At 32.2% G+C, this 23,414-nt stretch overlaps 1 protein-coding gene across 3 annotated transcripts in view; it reads left to right on the forward strand.

Annotated features, from left to right (window-relative positions):
- Window positions 1-23,414, forward strand: part of LOC117174442 (5-hydroxytryptamine receptor-like) — a 554,399-nt gene that overhangs the window by 397,743 nt on the left and 133,242 nt on the right. The window contains exons 2-4 of one of the 3 annotated variants that reach the window (XM_033363569.1): window positions 518-650; window positions 1,112-1,231; window positions 2,931-3,054. In XM_033363569.1, the coding sequence (XP_033219460.1) occupies window positions 626-650; window positions 1,112-1,231; window positions 2,931-3,054 (269 nt within the window). In that variant the 5' untranslated portion in view covers window positions 518-625. The remainder of the gene's footprint in view (window positions 1-517; window positions 651-1,111; window positions 1,232-2,930; window positions 3,055-23,414) is intronic. The other 2 variants (XM_033363567.1, XM_033363568.1) reach the window with 2 other exon arrangements.

Raw genomic sequence — 23,414 nt, forward strand, 5'->3', positions numbered from 1 at the left:
TGCTTTGAATGACCCATTGAAGAACTTCCCATGTACTATTATGATCTAGCAATATCGATTCACCTATTGAAGAACCTTTTAGAAACTTCCATGACCTACCAAAGGCAGTTTTTTAGTTTTTAACGAAATTGTTTACTTTTCGTATAAGATGAAATTGTTTTGATATTGTGAATATAACAGTACTGCATTTAATGTAATTTTCCACATCATCGAGAGACGTCGATTGATTTATTAATGAACCTTCGATGACATTTGATGCTCAAATATTAAGGACCTTTTGTAAGGTCGAAAATTCTTTGATACAACAAGACACATTGGTCGATCTTTTAGTCGTTTCTCTGATTTCTTGAAAATAAGATTTTTGGCAAGACAGAAAAATAATTTAGAGAAATATTGAAAGCGTATTTTCTTCTTTTTTTAAGAAAAAATCTTCTCCTATGATAAAGTAAACTTATTTGATACCTATGATTGAGCAAAGGGTTTATAAAATATATCTTTAATTTTTTCCAATTTTCAGGGCCTCGTATTCCACCGAGCATTTTGGAATTTCTTTTTAGAAATTCATGAAAGAGACAGTCTGCTTTCAACTTCTTGAACGATATTGAAAAAGAAATGCGAAGGTTTAATGTTAAACTTGATCCCCAGAATTGGTAAGCAACATGTCCAAATGACAAGGTTCTATCTCAAGACGTGCAAATTGAAAGTTTTTATCTCGGAAATAGCAAATGGAAAGGTTCTATCTTGGAGTGGGCGCTGATGCACCATAAAATGTACGTAGCAATTTGCAAACTTCGAGATTTTGCGACTAAGATAGAACCTTGAAATACGGACTCCTGAGATGGGCTATTTCAATACCCAAGTACCAAGATCCATAAAACCTTGTCATTTAAACCTTATGTTTTGTCTATGAAGAAGCAGAGAGAAGCGACCTTTTAGAATGCTCTGCGCTTACCTTCCTTTAACTGCAATGGTTTGTGTTTTACAGTGATATTAACATTGTCAGAGTGTTATATTATTAATGATATTACTAAATGGAACGGAACAGGTTTTGACGAATCGTTTGACGCTCTTTCGAAGAACTGCTCTGATGAACCATTAATCTTTGTTACAGGCAACGTTTTCGTGATAGCCGCCATTTTGCTGGAACGCAATTTGCAGAGTGTGGCGAATTATTTGATTCTGTCTCTTGCCGTAGCTGATCTTCTAGTGGCCTGTCTCGTCATGCCCTTGGGTAACTATTATATCTATATTCATGACAAAATAACATTTCCATTTTTATTCTTTTTATTTGAAATTATTTTTATTAAATTTTATTTCTTTATAAATTTTTTAAAAAATAATTACGTACTAGATCTTTCAATCAAACTCGATTTTTACATTTCGTATTTTTAAACGTAAAATGTGAACGATTCAATATAATATTTTGGAGATGCTGATTTAAATAAAGCCATGTCTAATTAAACCAAAAAATCCTACATAACAATAATGTACAAATATCCCGAGTAAAAATGCTTCGATTTGAGTTTAGCTTAAATTGCCCCCAATCAAGACATGCTGAAGTCGAAAAGTTCGACTTGAGCATATCTCAGTTTTTTGATGGAGCCAGCCTTCAATGTATGCCTTAAAGAATAGTTTCTGTGTCTTGAAGACATAAATTTATTTCTTGAGTTGAATTTGTATGGCTCCAATACGAGCGGTTAATAACTTTGAGCATATACCTGTCCGCAATTTTATGCCGATAATCTAAGGCAAGACAAGACTCGTCTTGAGACAAGTAAACGCCGTCTTAGTCAAGACAAGGCTCGACTTGAGCCGTGGCCATAAAAGTAAAACGAGAACCTGTGTCTCGACTCAGTTTTGAGACACAGGCTGACATCGATGTCTTGGAGGCGAACTTAAGACATAACCAACTTGAACTCAAGTCGAAGCACTTTTACTCGGGATTACACATGTGTAATTTAAATGAGATATATAAAATTTGTTTAACGAAAGGCGATAAATTGTTTAAATGCCTTTTTTAACGTTTATTCTAAAGACAACCTTACTTCCACGATAGCCAAAATTCATAACAATAATAATAACAAAGTGTTAATATTTAGTTTAGTATTCAGTTTTTTTTCAAAAGGACGGTAAAATAGGGACTTTTCTTACCAATAAGTGTGTAGAAATATCTGTATTTTTTCGGTACATGTAGACACTGCCATGGGTAATATATGTAATATATACATACACTGTTAAAAATAATATTAAATTTAATATACCCATGTGTATTAAGATTATATCAAGCATATGAAATCATCATTAAGGGCTAGTATACTAAATTTAATATGCATTCATGTTTATCGCTTAAAAGAAAAATTATATAATTCCATTTTTCACAAATTCAAAGTATGTTTAGCAATAATTTTTTATTTTAAATTATAAAACATGATACCTTTTTGCTGTTAAACACTTTCATGATACGAGTAAATAACAATTCAGTCGACGAATTCTAGATTATTAATTTAATTGAGACTATATGAAAAGTTTTAAGGAAATTACAGCACATTGAGTTTTCGCGCACATCGCTATACTGACTGATTTTTTTAACAGTGGGTAGTAATGTATTATAATGTATTATAACATAATTTAAACATAAATTAGTGTAAAAAACAACATTCTCGGTCGAAAAACTGTCCCATGTTATGAAGTACATCCTAGTGCATCTATCTATCATACATCTATCTATCTAGTGCATACATACATTATTTAGAACTTCCATTTATTCGCGTTTCGATAACCAAAACTAACATATGCTTGGAAATCATCCGTATATGTATTTATTCTTTTTTATCACTGTAGCTAACAATTTTCAATCAATATAGATTAAAAAACGTACATACTAGTGATCGAAAAATATTATTCGGGCTTTAGTGTGATATTTTCGACAGGAGCCGTGTACGAAGTGTCTCATGAATGGGCTCTCGGACCGGAACTTTGTGACATGTGGACCAGCAGCGATGTTCTGTGTTGCACAGCTTCGATTTTACATCTGGTTGCAATCGCACTCGACAGGTTAGTTTTCCACTTGACCAGACATAAACTACACTAGTACCTTCCGTGAAGGATTGACTTAACTTACCTTTTTATCCATGATACAAGTATTGCTCTCATTGTTATATAATTTATATTCTTAAATATAAAAAAACCTACTCATATTCAATTACTTTGATTTAAAAATTCGATCCTAGAACCTAGAATAAGATATAGGATGTAATAATGTTGAAATAACTCATAAAAAGAAGAGAGAATATCACTTTTCATTTAATTTTAGATTAATATGAAATTAAAAACTTTTTTATATCTACATGAAGAGTGAAATTTTAATTTCACTGACCCAATTCGCAATATCTATTATAAAAATAGCAGTGACAGACACCATGCATTTAAAAGATCTTTTTCATTACTGTTTTATTTTTCTCCTATGAATCAATGTGAAATAAGTACTTATATTTCAGTTCCCCAATTCGAATACCTTTTTTAATTTCAATGTTTTTAACTTGATGGCTTTAGGGAGGCAACAGGAAATTTGCTTATCTACAGTTCGTACAGTATTTTTTTTTACATATGACTTCTGTAGTAAAGTTTTTTATAGGTTATGTTTTCTTTAATATAAATGTAAAGTAGGAACCCTTTTTTACATTTTTCTACGTGTAATTGTATACATAAAACTAATGAGAGATTTATGTTATCTGGGTTGTTCCACTTTTTATCTCCACTTTACTTCAATGGGAATATTAAGCAGTAGCAGTTATTTTTAATTAGTTTCTCTATATGCTGAACTATGTGAATCTTGAGTGGAAATCATCAGAGTACAGGTTTCTCTCTTAGTGTGGAGAGAGCAAGTTTAAATTAGTAGTAACAGATTAATGCAGTCCACCTGAGCTCTCAGTGCATATGGTTTATGTTGGTGGCGACACAGGCCGTTACAGTTTATGTGAAGTCAGGCGTAACAGTTGGATGTATCACTGTACGAAATGCCCTAGGGATGTAATAATCTTTCGGGTCACATAGAAGTGAAATATCTGACTAGTCGTTGAAAATGTTCACTCATTTAATAGCAAAAAATCCTTCTTTTTTGTTTTCAACCCCTGCATTGCATATATTTGGTGCTTTCGTAATTATGTGCCTATTCAGCTTTATGTTTAATTCAAAATGTGCCTACTTAGACACATAGAATTCTTTAAGGCTTGCCGTTTGTTCGGGGAAATCTTTTTTCTTGTTTAAGCCTGCATAAGAAATGTAATCAATAAATAATCCGAAAGTTTAATGGCTGAATTTACTCGTTGCCCTAAATGTGAATTACTGAAATTTCACTTTTTCAGTTAGATGGTACATGGAATTTTCTGAGCAGGAAATAAGATAATGGAAATATTTTTTACTAGAATTCATAACTTCATCACTTATTTTCAGAAGATCCAATTTATTAGGACTAGTCAATTCCTCATATATTCTGATGGGGTGGTTCAATTAAGATACAAAGGGGTTTCAGTTACTAGGAATATTTCAAAGCTTTATAACAAAAACCGCGTTGCGTTTTTGCTCAGTTTGTAGAAGTGTTTCTCAAACATAAAATGTTTTCTGAAATTGCTGCATTAGCTTAATTCGACAAGTTTTACATGTTTTGTGTGTCATTTTCCAACACCCTTAAGTCAACAGAAAAGAAAGTAAAGGCTTGATATTTCAGAGTCCACTACGATGTGACTCACGACGGTTTTTGATGCAAATGACAAGGTCACCGCACCGTTACCGACACGAAAAAAATCCGATTTATAGAGATTTCGACATATATCATGCTTTTATATCAGATAGAGACAACAGGAACAAAAACGTACCACGCGTGCATGACTCTTGTCAACTTCAGACGCTTTGTTCGCGGAAAAATGTTTTTTCAAAGTTCCAACTCCAAAAATTCCCCAGGGACTTGTTTTTTAGACCTAAGAGGTTTATCTTCGGCTATATAATTTTATGAGTAAACTTGGATGAAAGACCATGAAAGATTAAAAACGTTATTCTAGGCACTCCTTTTTTTCTATCAGTATAATTTGTCCTTAAAAGTCCCATCGATTAAAATTAATTTGATAAACAATTAATTCTTTAGACTTTGTCTGAGATAGATTCAATGAATTAAATATTGCATCGATCAATCTCCTTCAGTCTTATATGATGTTAAAGACGCCGGCTATCCATGAGGGTTAAAAAGCACGTTATCGTTACCAAAAGGAATATTTTTTCACGTTTCTTTGAGTTAGAAAATAAATTCGACTGGCCATCTTCGCTCAAACAAGTATAAATCTATCTTCTGTAATCGTGGTAGACGCAACCTTTCTTGAGCATCAAACAACGTTTTCCGCAGTGATATTTCATGGAACTGGAAAAATAAGAGGAAGCTTCGCGGTACAACCTAAAGGTACATGAAACTTTTCTCTACAGCTCGCATGATGGCCTGAGAAATTGGCCAATTTGTGAAACTTCTTGAATCGAAGATCGAAGAAATCAGAAATCAAAACTTGCCCGTCTCTGAATTGGACCTCTTCTATATCCTTTCAAAAAATGTTAAAGACGCAAAATTTATCTATAAACTTTTATTAGTTATGATCACTTTTTTTTATTTAAGCCAATTTTAATGAGGTCTAAAGTAACGTCCTTTTTAAAGATTAACAAACGCACAAATTGTCTCATATCCAAAACAAGTCCAGACAGTGGCGTAACTTCCTTACCGCAAAACCCCGCATTGCGGGGGGGGGGCCTCCTTCGTTCAGGGGGCCCCTTACGGCCAGTGGCAAAATTATGTTTTAATTTGAATTTTATACATTCTTGTGCATTTTTAAATAATTATTTATTTGAATTACAGAAGTTCGAAATAACATATTAAACATTATTTAATTATTTGAACAAATATAATTTGTTTAAACAATTATTTTTGCAACAATCTTTTAATACCGCATTTTATGAATTTAACTTAATATTTTATTATTATGAGGAATAGTAAATTCTGCTAAAAGGTTTATGGCAATGTTTATACAATAATTTTTTTTCCTTCCATATTTCTTTTTAATTGAGCATAGAATGCTTACGAATAAAAATTGTTTAAACATTGACACGACGTATTTAACCAAATTTACCACTTGAAATCATTCAGTATTATGTTAAATTCAGAATTTGTAACCCAATAGTTTCCAACAGAATTCAGTGTAATTCGACGGATTTCAAAGAATGTTCAATTTTAAGAGAATACTTAAAACGATTTTAAAACATCACATAAGATTTTCAAACTGACCAGAAGTAAATCTGGCAGATTTGAAGACAATTTTAGAGTTAATTCAAGTTAGTGTAGAAGATATTTCCCAATTTAAAAATTTTAAAATAGATAAAACAACATTGTAATACTTTGAAAGATTTCTGAAAATTAATTAAATATTTAAATTTTTTCCAAGGCTTGAACAGTCCTAACAATCTTCTAAACTGGTTAAAATTTTTCATAAAATTTGTGTAATCTCTTGTAAAATGAACAAATTTCATTTAAAATTATCTAGATTCTTTTTTTACATATCTGACATGTCCAAAATATTCTCGGCTAGTGAAGAAACATAACCTTATGGAATTATGCACCTACATAAACACTGCAAGGAAACATTCGAAAAAGTACAGACTTGAGTATGAAAAGTGTGAGGAAGAAGCTACACAAATATCTCAAAAATGGAGTATTGTACCAGCACTTGTAGAAAAACGGAAACCAAAGTGTAAGAAGCATTTCGCTATTAGTGAAGAATTTTTTAAAATTAATGTCTTCAATCGCACCTTAAGGTGTCTAAGGTCTAATTAGACATTGTGAATACATAGTTTACAGTGAAATCACAGATTCGATATCATAAGGATTTCACAAAAGAATTCCCCTTGCAATTCATCAACTTTATCCCATTTTTAAATAATAACGGGTTCAATGAGACATCATAAGTAAAAGATGTTTTTCGCACTTTACTCTTCATATACAGCTTCATGGAAAGCGATTTTTTAGAATTAATCGCTTAAGAATTTATTTAACTCTGGATGTAACAGCATAGCAACTTGCGAAAAGACGTTCAACAAATTAAAAATAATAAAATCCTATTTACGGAATAGAATGCATCAAAGTCGATTCTTAAATCTATCTCTGCTGACAATCAAACTTGATGATCGAAATTGTTATTAATAAGTATGTCATAAAAAAAGTGAGACGAATAGCAATATAGCAAAGTGCAGATAATTTTTTTTACGGTGCATTACTAATTTTTAAGTACGAACTATGTATAATTTATGATATAAATTGTCTAAAATAAAATATAATTTGTAATATATTATTCAAAGAACTATGTGAGATATATTTTTAAAAATTTATTTCAACTACACTTATACGTTGTTTGCTTTTCAATTTAATAAGAGGGGCCTCCTAAACATTTCTGCGGTGGGGCATACACGGTTGTAGTTACGCCACTGAGTCCAGAATAAAGATGTTTCAAGATTCCGAATATTAAATAATGAATCAAAATTGCCTATACCCGTCAGCCAACTGTGAATAGCTATCGCATGTCATTGCTGCGCTCATTCTTTGTGTTGCCATAAGTTCGCAATTTCGTATTGGAGCAGTCTGCAAGTAATAACTCCTCTTTGGGGAAATGTACAAATTTTATAATTTGATTATCAAAACAAAGAAACTAATTCATGCAATTTTGTTTTGTTTATTAAATGAAGTGAACATAGTTTCATAGTTTTTATTATACTGCAAAGTTTGTATACAAAACCCTCATTATTTAGGACCGTTGGGGTATGCGATTGATCCTCGGCATTTCGACCTGCATAGAAAAAATAGATGTGCATTTTTCAAGTGGATGAATTAAATTTTCTTCGCATTCAAACAAAAGAAGATACTATGAAGTGGATATGCTAATTATTCCCAATAGCGTACACTGTATGAAATACATTTGAAAATTTTATTTCAAAGTGTAAATTTACACATATAAAATGTCACTTTAGACGCATTAAAATTACAGGTTAGAGAGCAAATTTCCACATTTTGTGTAGAATGACGTTAGGGATGGGCGATACCCATGCAATGCTTTAAGTATCGAGTAAAAAGTACTCAATACTTCGATTCTTGATACCAATACTTAGAAGGCCGATGTATCGAGGTATCAATACTTTTTATATTAATATCGACCACTTATTTTAGTTAATAAATAATGGCACTTCTATTTAGTTAGTTGTAAGAACTATTTAAGTTTGTCAAAACTACTATCTGGAGGTAGTTGAACTTACTAATACAGTTAGTCATATTTACTAACGTAGGTGTGACTATTTTCTTTTTGTTACCGGAATTAATTAAAACAACTGTCACTATACTTTTGAAATCGAAATTAAAAAGATCCCAGTGGGCATACGGGCATATTTTTTGGGACGTCTTATGGACTCTAATGTCAGTTCAGATGATAAGGCGTTCCAAAAAAATATGTCCCGATGCCCATTGGGTTATTTTTATTTGCAGATGCACTCTATAGGTTAGGGTTTCCAGTAAGACTTACCAGAACACTCTTTCGGTTTCGCAATATCATGTACATATCTTCAAAAGCTTCGATATAATTTTCGAAGTCTAAACTTTCTAGCACTTCTCATAGTCCCACCATTTATATAAAAAGAAGACATCAAGTAAACAAAGAGTTATAAAGTCCGTGTCTGAACGTTCCCTGTCATTTTATCGCAGATATGTTGGCATCCTTGTCGCATTCGCAGTCCTACCAACCAAGATAACAAATAAAATAGTCACGCCAACTATTTTTATCTGTTATATAGTGAATTATTGGTACAGGCGACTAAAGTTTAGTAACTCTGACTACTAAAATATTATTAACTTAAATTAGTTACGAGAATTACTAATGGCTTCATAAGCCGTCTATATAGGTCCCGGAAGCTGGAATTACAGCATTGTCATATTGATGTGGGCACTATGCCATAATTTAGTGCTTATTTAGTGCTAATTTATGCTGCAGAAAAAAATTTTGTTCCCGGTAATTTTGGCCAAAAAAATGTAGTAATGCTAGCTTCAGCTGAAGCTACAACTCCGGTATGCGAAACTCGGAAACTATTAGTGGTATCAAATTCTCCTTTACGCAGGAATTTTATGCTAATTAAGTGCTCTGGATTTATGCCTTGCAACAATTCTGGGCACCTTTTTTTTACCAAAAACGTGTAGTAATGCTGGCTTCAGGTGACTCTGGTATGCGAAACTCGGAAACTATTAGTAGTATCAATATCTGCTTTGCGCAGGAATTTAGTGCTAATTAAGTGCTAATATATTCTGCAAAAACTAAATTTTGTGCCCGGTAATTTTGATCAAAAGCATGTAATAATGCTAGCTTCAGGTGACTCTGGTATGCGAAACTCGGAAACTATTAGTGTCATCAAGATCTGCTTTGCGTAGGAATTTAGTGATAATTAAGTGCTAATATATTCTGCAAAAACTAAATTTTGTGCCCGGTAATTTTGAGCAAAAACATGTAGTAATGCTGGCTTCGGGTAACCCTGCTATGTGAAACACGAAAACTATTAGTGATATCAAGATCTGCTTTACGCAGAAATTTAGTGCTAACTAAATGCTCTGGATTTGTGCTATGCAAAAAATTCGGGCACTTTTTTTAACCAAAAACGTGTGGTAATGCTGGCTTCAGGTGACTGGTGTTGTGAAACTCGGAAACCATTAGTGATATCAAGATCTGCTTTGCGCAGGAATTTCCGAGTTTCACAACACCAGTCACCTGAAGCCAGCATTACCACACGTTTTTGGTAAAAAAGTCCCAGGATTTTTTGCATAGCACAAATCCAGAGCATTTAATTAGCACTAATTTCCTGCGCAAAGCAGATCTTGATATCACTAATAGTCTCCGTGTTTCACACAGCAAGGTTACCTGAAGCCATCATTACTACATGTTTTTGCTCAAAATTACCGGGCACAAAATTTAGTTGTTGCAGAATATATTAGCACTTAAGTAGCAATAAATTCCAACGCAAAGCAGATATTAATATCACTAATAGTTTCCGAGATTCACAACACCAGAGTCACCTGAAGCTATCATTACTACATGTTTTTGATCAAAACTACCGGGTAAAAAATTTAGTTTTTGCAGAATATATTAGCACTCAATTAGCACTAAATGCCGGAGCAAAGCAGATCTTGATACCACTAATAGTTTCCGAGTTTCACAACACCAGTCACCTGAAGCCAGCATTACCACACGTTTTTGGTAAAAAAAAAGTGCCCGGATTTTCTGGAAGGCATAAATCCACAGCACTTAATTAGCATTAAATTCCTGCGCAAAAGAGAATTTGATACCACTAATAGTTTCCGAGTTTCGCATACCGGAGTTGTGGCTTCAGTTGAAGCTAGCATTACTACATGTTTTTGGCCAAAATTACCGGGCACAAAATTTTTTTTCTGCGGCATAAATTTGCACTAAATAAGGACTAAATTATGGCATAGTGCCCAAATCAATATGACAATGTTGTAATTCCAGCTTCCGGGACCTCGTCTTTTGATTAGTCTGTGTTACTAACTAAATAGTTGTAAGAAACAATGAATTCTTTGCTAACAAAAAGGTAGTAGCCATAACTGTTCATTTTTTTCAGTGTAGCGTTCGTTTTTTCTTTATCAAATAGAAACTGTAATTGGGAAAAATTGTGTGCTGATTGGTTAATCGAATCTAACTTGCCGTTACGTAGCGAATAGCGAATTAAATAATAATTTATATATTTATTTCTTCTCTTAGAAAAATGCATTGAATTTTCTGCCTCAAATTTTTTAATGGCTGGCGTATGTCTTTTTTTTGGTAATGCATTTTACAACTTTAGATAGGGCTCCCAATTTTTGGGTCTTTTCGTATTGTGCATGCGTTGCATTAACAGCTGGATTGGTTTAAATACTGTTTTTTTATGGTTAACGTTGGCGTATCTATTTAAAATGATTTAATGTACAAGAAAATTATTTGCAACAAATAATACTTCTTAAATTCTTAGAACTAATTCTTTAATATCGGTATGCACTTTACAATTATCATTTGTTGTAAGTAATTATAAACAAAACAAATGTAATTATTTCAAATAAGCGCGCCAACGGTAACCAATCCAGTTGTTGACGCTTCGCATGCGCAATACAAAAAGATCACAATATTGGGAGCATTGACTTCAGATGACCTGTGATTCTGTGGTAGTGGCTTCTCAGTATTTTGGCCGCTCTTATAGGAACATGAATTGTTAAAACTTTATAATTGGAGATGATCTCGAATGGTTCTACCAATAATAGTCTATCTTTTTGTTACAGTTACGAATTAGGCTAACTTCATTTTGTATGAAATTTTGTAAATACGTGGAGAAATAAAAGAAATAAAAATCTTCTAAAATGTTTCGCTTTAAAGTTATAGGAGCCTAAATTACATCACAAACTGTAATACAAAATACTAAAGTTTTGAATTCGATAGATTCGATAGATAGCCGAATATTCGTAGAACCCATTGATCTGTACTATCCATCTCTATTATACAAATGTTTACATGGAATGAACTATATTATGTATGACTCATTTCCAATAGCCAGTTTATATTAATTATTTGCATGGCAACTTTTTCGGAATAGATGTCCTGATTTTTAAGTTAAATATCTGCGAGAGCTACGAAGGTGCACGAAGTACTCTCACCAAGAACCGAAGGAATAACCGGCTATTTCAGCGCTAAATTTGAATGATAAAATACTTTGAAATTAAGATATTATCAAATTTATGTAATTTAAAAAATCGGAATCTCACATGAAGATTCCAGTGATATTTACAAAAGTAACCATTTATAAAAATGTTCTGTAACAAGTATTATCATGTACTTACTCTTTTCTAAAAATAATGTTCATCAACCTCTTTAGCCAACTTCAAAATGCTGTTTCGAATTAAAAGCATCAAATTTATAGAATTTTAATTGCAAATCTTAAAACTCGCATACTTTTAAATTGCAAAAAAACATTATTTATACATACATTTTTTAGGAATAATAATATTACTGATACCGGGTCCACCTTCCCACCAGCCTTGTATCTCACATTCTTGTGTTTTTTTATCTTACATCCTCGTATAACACACATTAACTACCAAATTATTACAACGAATATTATTAATGTTACGAAAATTACAGATCTGCAATCGTCACCACTCAACCTATAAATTACTTTTGCTTGACAAAAAAAAAACTTTTTTTAGTTTATATGCAAGCTTACTCCGAATAAAATAATGCATTAAATATCTACGGCTTCGAAATATTTGTATATTTTTCAAAATTATCAACAACAACAAAATAGTACATAACACGGCACGAAAAGAACTTTTGCTTTGCCTCACATTTAAATGACAGCCATGACAATAATTAATTATGATATGTTTGAAACAATTATTGACATATAACTGCTCATTTGTACTAAATTTTGACTCTAATAAGTTCTAATTAATTTTGCGGGTCAATTATAATTGTCCAAGAAATTAAAATTTATTTCTTTTTTTGTAAATTGTAGAAATTTTTTGTTAGCTATATATGTTCGGCTTCGTAAAATATAATTGCTAATTAATTCAAAGGTTTCAAAAAATCCCTAACTTAAAACTACTATCATGACTAAGTCCTTGACTTCATGAAATAAAATCATGTTAGGTTCCGTGCTCTTAAGACTTGGACTCTATAATCTAAAAACATAGAATTCGAGACCTGAGACAGCAAAGGGGCGTGGTCTAATGTCTTAAGCTTCGAGATCTTGGCTTTAAAAGCAAGGGTTCCGAGATCTTAAGTCTCGCGTAAAAGCGTGAGTCTGTATCACGGAGTTTCGACTACTTATATCACTAAGACATAGAGCAGGGGTCTTCAGCGAGGGAAAATTCGGTCGTATTTATTCATTTGCCAGATGTCTTGCACCGAAAACTTCTGCCTTACACTTTCAGCTGTAGGGGGAGACTTAGTGGTTGAAACGAAACATGTGGCAAATGAATAAATACGGCCGAATATCCCCTCTCTGAAGAGGAATGTTATAGAATAATGAAATGACGGTACGTCCGAAATCGAAAATCACAAATCCGTGTTTTTTTTCTTTGCAAAAGCTAGTTATAAAATCAAGGAGTAGGTCCGTGTATTAATCTCTCGCGATTTCTTACCGTGTAGGTATTTTATTTAAAGTAATATTATTTTATGAAGCAACCAATGTCTGTTTGAAAAAACTTTTTTTAGTGGGGGGATATAAAGGTGACGAAGCTCACACCACTTGAGAAGCTAAAATTATTCTAATCTGAACAGTAATAAAAAGGTACGTTTAAAATGTTCGTGGTAGATTTACGAATCTTCGAAAACCAATTGCGCATGCATCTACGAATATTTAACGCAGCGCGAGTAATATTCAGCTCATAGCTATGTAATGGCCAACATTTATTATCAACGTCATATTTTTTGCGTCATAGATATACAAGGCCATAACATACATGATCTTGAAAAGCGGCAGTTAAGTTCGGCTGCATGGAAATAAAAAACAGGGCCATATTCAACATTTATTATATAAAATATCATTTGAAACATCAAAGAGGGACTTTTTTTACTCGTGTACGTTTACAGTACTCGTGTGCGGATCGTGCTTCCTCTTCTGCACAGAAAAAACAGATGATAAACTTTACATCCATTTCCGATGAAAGTTTCGCTGCAACAAAAAATAACTTTACAGAATAAAATTTAACTAATTATCGGTTCAACTTTCTTTTGTTTTTCCATAACAACACATGTATTTTGAAAAACGCGAAGTTGTCTGAATAAAACTTTATCCCTCTAAAAAGTTTCCTGCAACAAATTTTATCATTACTTTATTGTGTGTACGACTTGTACTAAAAACATACAATAGTCAATTTTTTTGCCAAGTTTCGTTCCAATTGCCAACTTAACGATGGTTAGATATAGCACCTTTAATATCACCATTAACCAATAAATTGATAAATATTTTAAATAACAAATATTTCGGGCTACTTTGAACATGTCTACATTAATTAAGGAATCAAATTCCATTGTAATTAATTTTTGTAGCTGTGATTTGATCTCTCATGAACAAAGTTAATTTCATAATTGATTATGTTGCCTCTAATAATAGCTAGCATGATAGTGTCTTTCATATGTTGTTTTAAATTTGAACGAAGTAATAAATGTCTTGTTAAAACCATAACATTCTTAAATCACGGGAAGATTCCGAACCTCTTATTTGAAATTTATATGTACAGTGTACACATCAGGAAAAGATATAAAGATCCGTAAAAACACAAGAGCTTGCATGAAAAGATGTATGGATTTCAAGGAAGCAAACTATGTATGTCAGAAAAGGGACGTGACGAGAAAAATTGCTTATAAGTAATGTGCAATAAAGAGTTTCATCTGCGTGATAGACACCCTTGTATTTTCATAGTAAATGTAGTTTGGGTAAACAGTATAGATCTTCCTATAAACTTATCAGTCAATTTGTGTTTGTGTGCAAACCGTGATGTACGATGGCTTTGTGAAGCTCTCCACCTAGGGAAATTACTCAATATATTTGTTAGAAAAACGTGTCGTAGCTCCGACATATCTCTTACTTACCCGTACCATATACATTTCTTGACCCCTGGCTGTATAATGAGTCTAGAACCCACCGAGTTAAACCCTTACCCCAAAAGGTGTCCTGCTTAATGATATAATAATAATGACTTTAGTTTCTAAATTGCTTAGTGCCACAGCTATCTCAATTATAGTAATCACTCAATTAATGCGCCTTACATACGGTTAATCATTATGCCACTTGATTTTATTGCCATCATCATTCATTCTACGCTAGTTAGATGGTTAGAAGAGTAGGGTGTGACCTACTATTGCCTAATTCTGTAACAAGAAATATAGAGATTTTTTAATATTATTTTTTTTTAATAGCCTTTGAAACTTTGTTGGATGCTAGTTAATATAATATTTAAACGGGAAAAAACCGTCAGCTGGCTCTATGCAGGTGGAAAACCCGGCAGCTGCTTATGGAAACATGTAAACAAAAAAATTCATGCAATGATTTCCTTCCGCTTAAAACTTCGTCGGTTCATAATTAACACGGTATTTTTTATAAAAATAATCGTCAGCTGGCTATACGTGGGTAGAAAACCCGTCAGCTGAGGCAGTGAAATGTCTCGTGAGCGACGCTCAGCAATATATAGTAGGTTAGCTGACGATTTTTCCACCCACATAGAGCCAGCTGACTTTGTTTAATATTTCAAGTATTACGTCGACTATTATCTGAGAAACTTTAAAGCAGAAGAAAATCATGTTTGCAAAATTATCCCAAGTATATAAAATACATAGCAGACGTATAAAATACAAATAAACATAATTGGTGAAGTGCGTAATGTTGTAAATTGTTTTCAAAAGTTTTATTCACGTTTGTACTGTATTTCAAAATAAAATTTAGATAAATTTAAAATATTTGAATATTAAAAAAATCGAAAAATTATTAATAATAATTTTTTCAATACTGAATTATGCTAATAATTTATTTATATTAATTTTTAATTCCTTACCTCTCAGCGCAATTTATTAAATATATTTTACAGAAATCGAATTCGCACAGTAAAATTATTCATTTTCATAAAGATAATTAAAGTTGTAGTTCCTTATTATATTCTTTGTATGTGTATTAAAGAAATTAAATATCATAACCTTCAAAACTTTCTCACTTCTAGACTGAAAACTCCTAATTTGAAATTTAAACTTTTAAAATTTCAAAATACCGGTCATTTAATTAAAAAACCAAGCATTCATTTCAGTTTGGTTACAAAATAAAGCCAAGTACCAATTACGAGCCAAGTAATTTTACTCCCGACCTAAAAAATGCATTTTTAACTAAAATGATAAAGATTAAACAGTTATCCTTGAACTTTTAACATACGCGTAAAAGAATTATTAAATATGAAGATTAACTTGCAAAGAAAAATATCTTTTACTACAAAAAAGTCGATTTTTGACAAAATATGTGGATTCTGAACAGAATAGCTGAATTTAAATTTTCAATTAACAAAGACAAATTTTTACACCAATTGTTGAATTTTGAACAAGAAAAGAATAATTTTCAGCCAAAAATGGACATTCAAACTTTCAGTTAAAGGAAATCGTTTGCATCAAAACTGAAAGAAATTCTTGATTTTTTTATTCAATTCCCGGTATTTTCCCGATCTTCCCGGTTTCCCGGTTAAGTCGCCATCCTGTGTATGATTATTAAAAAAATAAATTTTAGGACTGTGCTATTTTCAGAAGGCGATTCTTTCAATTTCAAAGTTTAAATTTCAAATGAGGAGTTTTCATTTTAGAATTGAGAAAGTTTCAAAGGTTATACTATCTGAAAAAATTATTAGCATAATTGAGTATTTAAAAATATTATGTGTAATCGTTCTACGATTGATTCAATTGATTATTAAAATATTTTAAATTCATTTAACCCTCGCTTTGAAATACAGTTCAAACAAGTTTAAAAGTTTCAAAACAATTTACAACCTGACGCACTCCAGCAATTATTTTTATTTGTATTTTATACTTATAGTATATGTTTTATGTACTTGAGATAACTTTCCATATATTATTTCCTTCTGCTTCAAAATTCATGAGGTAATAGTCGACATAATACTTGCAATAATAAACAAAGTCAGCTGGTATCAAGCGCAAGGAAATTATTGAAAACTTCTTGTTTTTTTACACGTTGGGGCGGCTGCCCTTGCCCCACCCGCCCAAAGTTTCGCAGCTGACGCTAACTATGCTTACAACACACCTATCTGAAGCATTCCCCAAAGTATTAGGCGGAAGGAAATTGGTCGCAAAAAACCGTCGCTGGCTCTCGGACTATTTAGGCGAAACGTTATAATTACATTATAACAAAGGACAAAGCTATTAAACATTTGTACAATATATCGTTATTGGACCGTTTCAAACGAAGCTGCAGTTGTGACTAAACTCGCTGGAGTTAGTCTTCCACCTCGCTCCGCTTCGCCCTTATTCCCCAGATTTGATTACTTCTGACTACCAATACCTTTTTTTTCAATCTGAAGAAATTCCTGGCGGAAAGGGACCCGTTCATTTTTCGGAACGGATAAAATTTAAGAAAGGTAAAATTTCAGAATGGGTTATAATACATAATGATAAAATTTAGGAGTACCAAAAATTCGGAAAAAGGAATAAATCAGAAATCCAAAACTCTGAATAGTGTTTATTCGGAAACCAAAGAAGCGGAATGGGTAAATATACGCCGAGGAAAAAATCGGAAAGTAGAAAAATTCGGAATATTAAATAAATGTTGCTATTAGCAGGTCTCTAATTTTTTATTTATGGTAGCATACAAATATTTATCACAGTAAATTTGAATAGCATATCATAATAAATTTATGTTATCCATCATTTTAAATTTTTTACGAAAAAATCATTATTTTTTATCATTATATAATTTAGAAATAATTTTCAACGCACATCATAAATTTATTATGATATGATATTTAAATTCACTGTGATAAACATTTGTTTGCTACCATAGTTAAACAATTATATATCTGCTAGGAGGTATATTTATTAACAATTCCGATTTTTTCTACTTTCCGAATTTATCTTCTCCATATATTCACATATTCCTAATTTTTCACCCTCCTAATTTTAACGCTTCTGAATTTTTACCCATTCCGCTTCTTTGGTTTCCGAAGTAATACCTTTCAGAGTTTTGAATTTCCGACTTATTGCTCTTTCCGACTTTTTACTATTGCTAGGTTTTACCATTATGTATTATAACCCATTCTGAAATTTTACCTTTCTTAATTTTTACCGTTCCGAAAAATGAACGGGTCCTGGTGGAAAGAACTTTCTAATCAAATAAGGAGGTAATTACGGAAACGAATTCTTATTTTACAGACTTGGAAAAATTCTATTATTTCGGAAGGAATCAACAAACTGGAGCAACGCTGCACAGTGGGCTGAATCGGGAATTTCCTATTCAAAATCACCTACAGCCTATAATTCTTCACCGATTTTTAATTTTGTTTAGAAGTGATCAGCAATAGTTTCGAAAGAGCGTCTATGTATCAGATTTTTCCATTGTTGTCGTTTTATATTTTTTATATTAATAAACAAAGAGCGAAAAGGGACATTTTTTAATTATTATTTTTTATCTTTAAATGAGTAAGTTAATTGATCCCATTCTCGATGAAAATGAATGTCGATATACCTACAAACATAAATAATTAGCAAGAAATTCAATCTAATTGTTATAAACAAATTATATTAACAAAATGTCAATATCATGGGAATTTTTCTTGCAAAGTATATTGGTAAGTTTGAATTGCTTAATTTCATCTACACGTTCATGTTTAATCATCAAAATTTGTTATCTTGTTTAATTTGTTTATTTTATCAACAAAATATATAAACAAATTCATATTTTAGTCATTTATTAGCAGAAAGTAATCTTTTTTCTTTCTTAGTACCTTTAAATTATAATTATGAAAAAAATTGAGTGATAAACATTGACTATCTGATATTATTTGTTTATTTAATGAACAAATTTCGTAAGCAAATGTATCAATAATGGAAGTAAAGAACAGAGTACAAACGAAAATCGTCGTTTTGCTAGAGACAATTGAATCAGTTGTGAATAATTTCCAGTCAAAGCTCAAAATGGCGAGGGCAAAGTTGATTATATTTAGAAATTCTGCCCAAAAATATGATTTTCGCATTTTTCTTCTTTTAAAAGATGACTATAATACGCATTTCCTAATAATACAAAGTATTTCGAACACATTAAACATGTTAAGATTTTAACAATGCCAATGTACTTAAGAATATTATGTAACACGTATTTTTCTACAATTTTTCTGTTTAATTTTGTACTACTTTTAAAACGCTGCAAAACAACTAGGAAAGGTTTACATATTTTTTCATGCACAAGAATAGGTTCCCATTTGCTCAAAGGATGCCTGCAATGAGCCAAAGATGCACTTACTTTCTAATACGCCAAGTGATACTTCAATTTCCAGTTGATTTATAAAGCTTGTGGCAGCCTACATCTGCCCGTGTGGACCAGAAATGGACTTTCGGATAAAAAGACGGAAAAGGCTTAAAGAATCTTTTCTTTTTTAAATTGCTGCTAAATTTATCTTTATTTATATGCTCCTCCCCCCTTATAAGCGACCGAAAACTTAATTGACAATTTTGCGCAAAATTGACGTAAATGAGCTATGTTTCTCCATTTTTGGTAATTAATTATTTTTGTCCGACTCACTGAAAAGTAAATTTTTCAAGATCATTGTTAGAAAGGCCCATCTTTGTTTCAATTATTCACCAATTATCTAAACGATTATTCATTATTTACTTGTCGCTTTTTCTTAGAAAGAGGTAGTAAACTATAGTTTTTTTATTTTGTTACCTTTCTCGTTTATTATTAAATATCTACGATAATCAGATATACTACTACCCCATGTTGTAACAAATTCATATTTGTTAAAATCTTTATTTTTTTTCTGAAATAAATATGATAATTCGTCATTTTTAGGAGTAAAATTTATTATTGAAAACATTATGAAATTTTGTAAACAATCAACATTATAATTAAACAATCTTAAAAATTGGATAATGGTATCAACAAAAAAGGTAGCGCTTAACAATGATAAATTGCCGCATTAATTACCAAAAAAGATAAACTTCCAACATTTATTTAAATAAATATTGAAACAAATAGAAGTTATTTTTAAACTGTTGTCAATTAGATATAAAGGCTTAAAATCGTTTCCCAGCCCATTTGCATCAATTATGCGCAAAATTGACATTTTCAATTTTTGTCGTTGTCATTTTTGGAGTACCAAATTTTTAAGTAATTGAGCGGAAATTAGTTGCAGCATACTCTTCAATCAAATTTTATAGTTTTTCAGAACCTATGCTCAAATCCAAAAACTTGAATTTTATTAGTCCAAAACAATTTTTTCCATGTCAATCTTAAGGGATCTTTCGGGCCTTTACAGCACGTCGTAATATTAACTGATTAAGCTCAAACGTGAAGAAACAGTTCTCACCAGATATTTGCCAAAATGGGGAGGTCAAATGCCCTCTATTCGAAAAAAATTGAATTTATTGTTTTAACTTAAAATTTAATTTACGTTTCAATTCGCAAATGTTCTGCTGAAGCCAACCTATACTCCGAACAAAACTGTCATTTTGAGTTTTTCCTTCATTTACATACGACACTTTTCAAGAAAATCTAACTTTGTGATAAAAAATTTGGGAAAACAAGACAAGCCAACAAGTTTTCATAAAAGTTAGAGACCATACCACCTTTCCAACTGAAATCTTTTTTCTGCTTAAACAATAAGGGGGAGTGGGGCTAAGCCGACAGGCAGGCGGAGCCGATACTGGCTTTTTTAAAATATAAACGGTGTCAGTTTAATTTTCTAAATAAAAGTGGGCGCTAATGCACTTACTTTATTGACAGAGATTCGTGGAATTCTGGATAACATGGCACATTTTACGACATAAAAATTGTTTTCAGAGGTCAACAGTTTTTTTCCGACACTTATGGATAATTGTGTTTTTCTTTTGTGTATCATCGTCCACTGTAATCAAGGTATATTCATTTTTCGTAAAAAAAAAGGTGCTGCACATAAATTTGTTGTTGAATTTTGATTTTCCGATGATTTTCAATATTTTTCGGATAGCTGCGTCTAGTCGTCCCGAATTTCGGGATAAATAGCATTTTTTCAACTTGGGCTATTCATCCCGAATTTCTGGCTGACTAGCCGGAAATCAAGATAATTGCTAGTGATCCCGAAATTCGGATCGATTCGGGACGATTAGCCTATTTTCACCATTTGGCTAGTCGCCCCGAAAATGATGCATTTTATGAAATTTATCCTTTTAACTAAACAAAAATGACCAAAAATATTAGTCATTCCGAAATTCGGGACAAATAGCGTATTTTCACCATTTGGCCAATCACCCTGAAAACATGCTAATAGTGAAATTATGGAAATTATCTTCTTTAAAATTTTATTTTGATATAATAGATAACACTAATTCCTGTTAATCAATTTATACAATTTATGGAATAATCTTCGTTCCTGTCGCCACCTGTCACTTCATTGTTAGTTTATATTTTTATCAGCTGTTCTACCTCTACTAACATCAAGATAATTAGGTTATGTTTAGAGGAATCTACTAAAAACAGGCTGACCACCAACTTAGTTCAATTTTATTATTTATATTTCGAAATAACAGAGAAATCATTGATATTTTATTTTGTAAACGAACATCATTAAGGCCATGTGAGCGAAACCTCAAAAATTCGCCTTACATGTTTTTTAAAACCAACTTACGTTCACATGAATCACGATATCTTAAATATGAAGCACTAAGAAACGTTATTTTGGTCATAACATTTTATAATTATGAAAAAAGCCACAAAAAACATTTTTACATTACATGTTTTTTTATTATTGTTAAAATTTAGGACCACACAAACGTATTTTAGTTCTCCATATTTTGTTTCTCAAATTTTCAACTCGATATCGCGTTTCGTGTAAAGGAAAGTCGATTTTAAAAAACATGTAAAAAGAATTTGTAAAGTTACGCTCACATGGCCTTAAAGTAAGCAATGATTATTTTGATTTAAATTTCTTTAGGAATAGATAGTTTTTCGAAAATTTTAAATTAAATAAAAAATTAAAGTAAATTTGCGATAGAAGAAATTATAGAATAAAGTTTCGAAAATAAAGTATTGGAAAACTATCTGGAAAAAGAGAGATGCTTTGATGGAATCGACCACCCTCCTACTCACCTCATTCTCTTCTTGAGCTTTTCCCCACTAACTCCCATTGTTATTTCAATCAACCCCTTAAGAAATTTGTAAGGGGAAGAAGTGTGACTTAAATTATTCATGTGTCTAGTCAGAAGGACCCCCCCCCACCCCACGGGACACTCAAAAGAATTGCGGTTGTGACTTTCATTATTTCTGTGACCAATCATACACCTTCTCCAAGATATTGGTAAAGGGCAGGAGTAACAGCTCAATTATATATAACTAGTCACAAGAGTACCTTTTTGTTCACGTTCCTCCACGAGATTTTGGAAATGGGTAAGAATGTGACTTGAATTATTTTTGTGACCAGCCACAGAGGTGCTTTCCAGCACACGATCAGGCGCTGGAAAAGAGGTAAGAGCGTGACTTGATACATTTTTGTGACTAGTCACAGGGATGCCCCCCCCCCAAGAAGCATTGGAAAGGAGTAAGTTTTTAACTTAAATAATTACATTGACTAGTCAAACGGGTGCCTTCCCGCCCCCATAATATGTTGGAAAAGAGGTAGGATGTGACCTTAAATTTTTTTGTGATCAGTCACACGGATGTCTTCCCGCCCTCCACGAGGAGTTGGAAAAGGAGCAGGGGTGTGATCTTACATTATTTCTGTGACCAGTCACGGGGGTGCCTTCCCGCCCCCCACGAGGCGTTGGAAAAGGGGCAGGGTTGTGATATTACACTATCTCTGTGACCAGTCACAGACGTGCCTTCTCCCTCACCACGAGGCGTTCGTAAAGAGGTAGGAGTGTGACCTTACATTATGTCTGTGACTAGCTACAGGGGTGCTTTCCCATCCCCACGCGGCGTTGGAAAAGAAGCAAAAGTGTGATCTTATATTATTTCTGTGAACAGTCACAGGGATGCCTTGTCGCCCCTCATGGGGCCTTAAAAAGGGGTAGGGGATGTGACCTTAAATTATTTCTGTGATCAGACACGCTATCTTTCCCCTTATGAGATATTTGAGAGGTTTATGGGTGTGACTTAACCCTTAAAGGTCCCCTTACTTTGGTATAACGTTGAGGTCCTCATGTGGTCGTTGAAGACCCCAGTCGTAATTTTTTATTGCGTAGAAGCTTTTTAATATTTTGGCGTGAAAATTTGTTGGACATTTCCTCAAGTGTCTTGTTATAAGATAATTTTACTTGTTATTTTTTTTTAATTTCAAGACATTCAAAAAAATATTTAAAACTGAAGGAGAACGAACTTCGTAAATTTCAATATAAAGTATCAGATCACTATCGACCCCATGGGGACCTTTAAGGGTTACATTATTTCTATTAGCAGGTCCTGTTTAAAGATATACTAAACTTTTCATCAAGATATTCCTTATTTTCACAAAAAAAATGGATTTTACGGAAAAATGTTCATAACATAAACAGAGTATTTTTTAAGAGCCATTTACTTTTACCTGAAGACTTTTTGTGATTTTATATTAATAATAATAATTATATTAATATAAAATC

Source organism: Belonocnema kinseyi, chromosome 6 (genome assembly GCF_010883055.1).
Source record: "Belonocnema kinseyi isolate 2016_QV_RU_SX_M_011 chromosome 6, B_treatae_v1, whole genome shotgun sequence".
Taxonomy (NCBI): Eukaryota; Metazoa; Arthropoda; class Insecta; order Hymenoptera; family Cynipidae; genus Belonocnema; species Belonocnema kinseyi.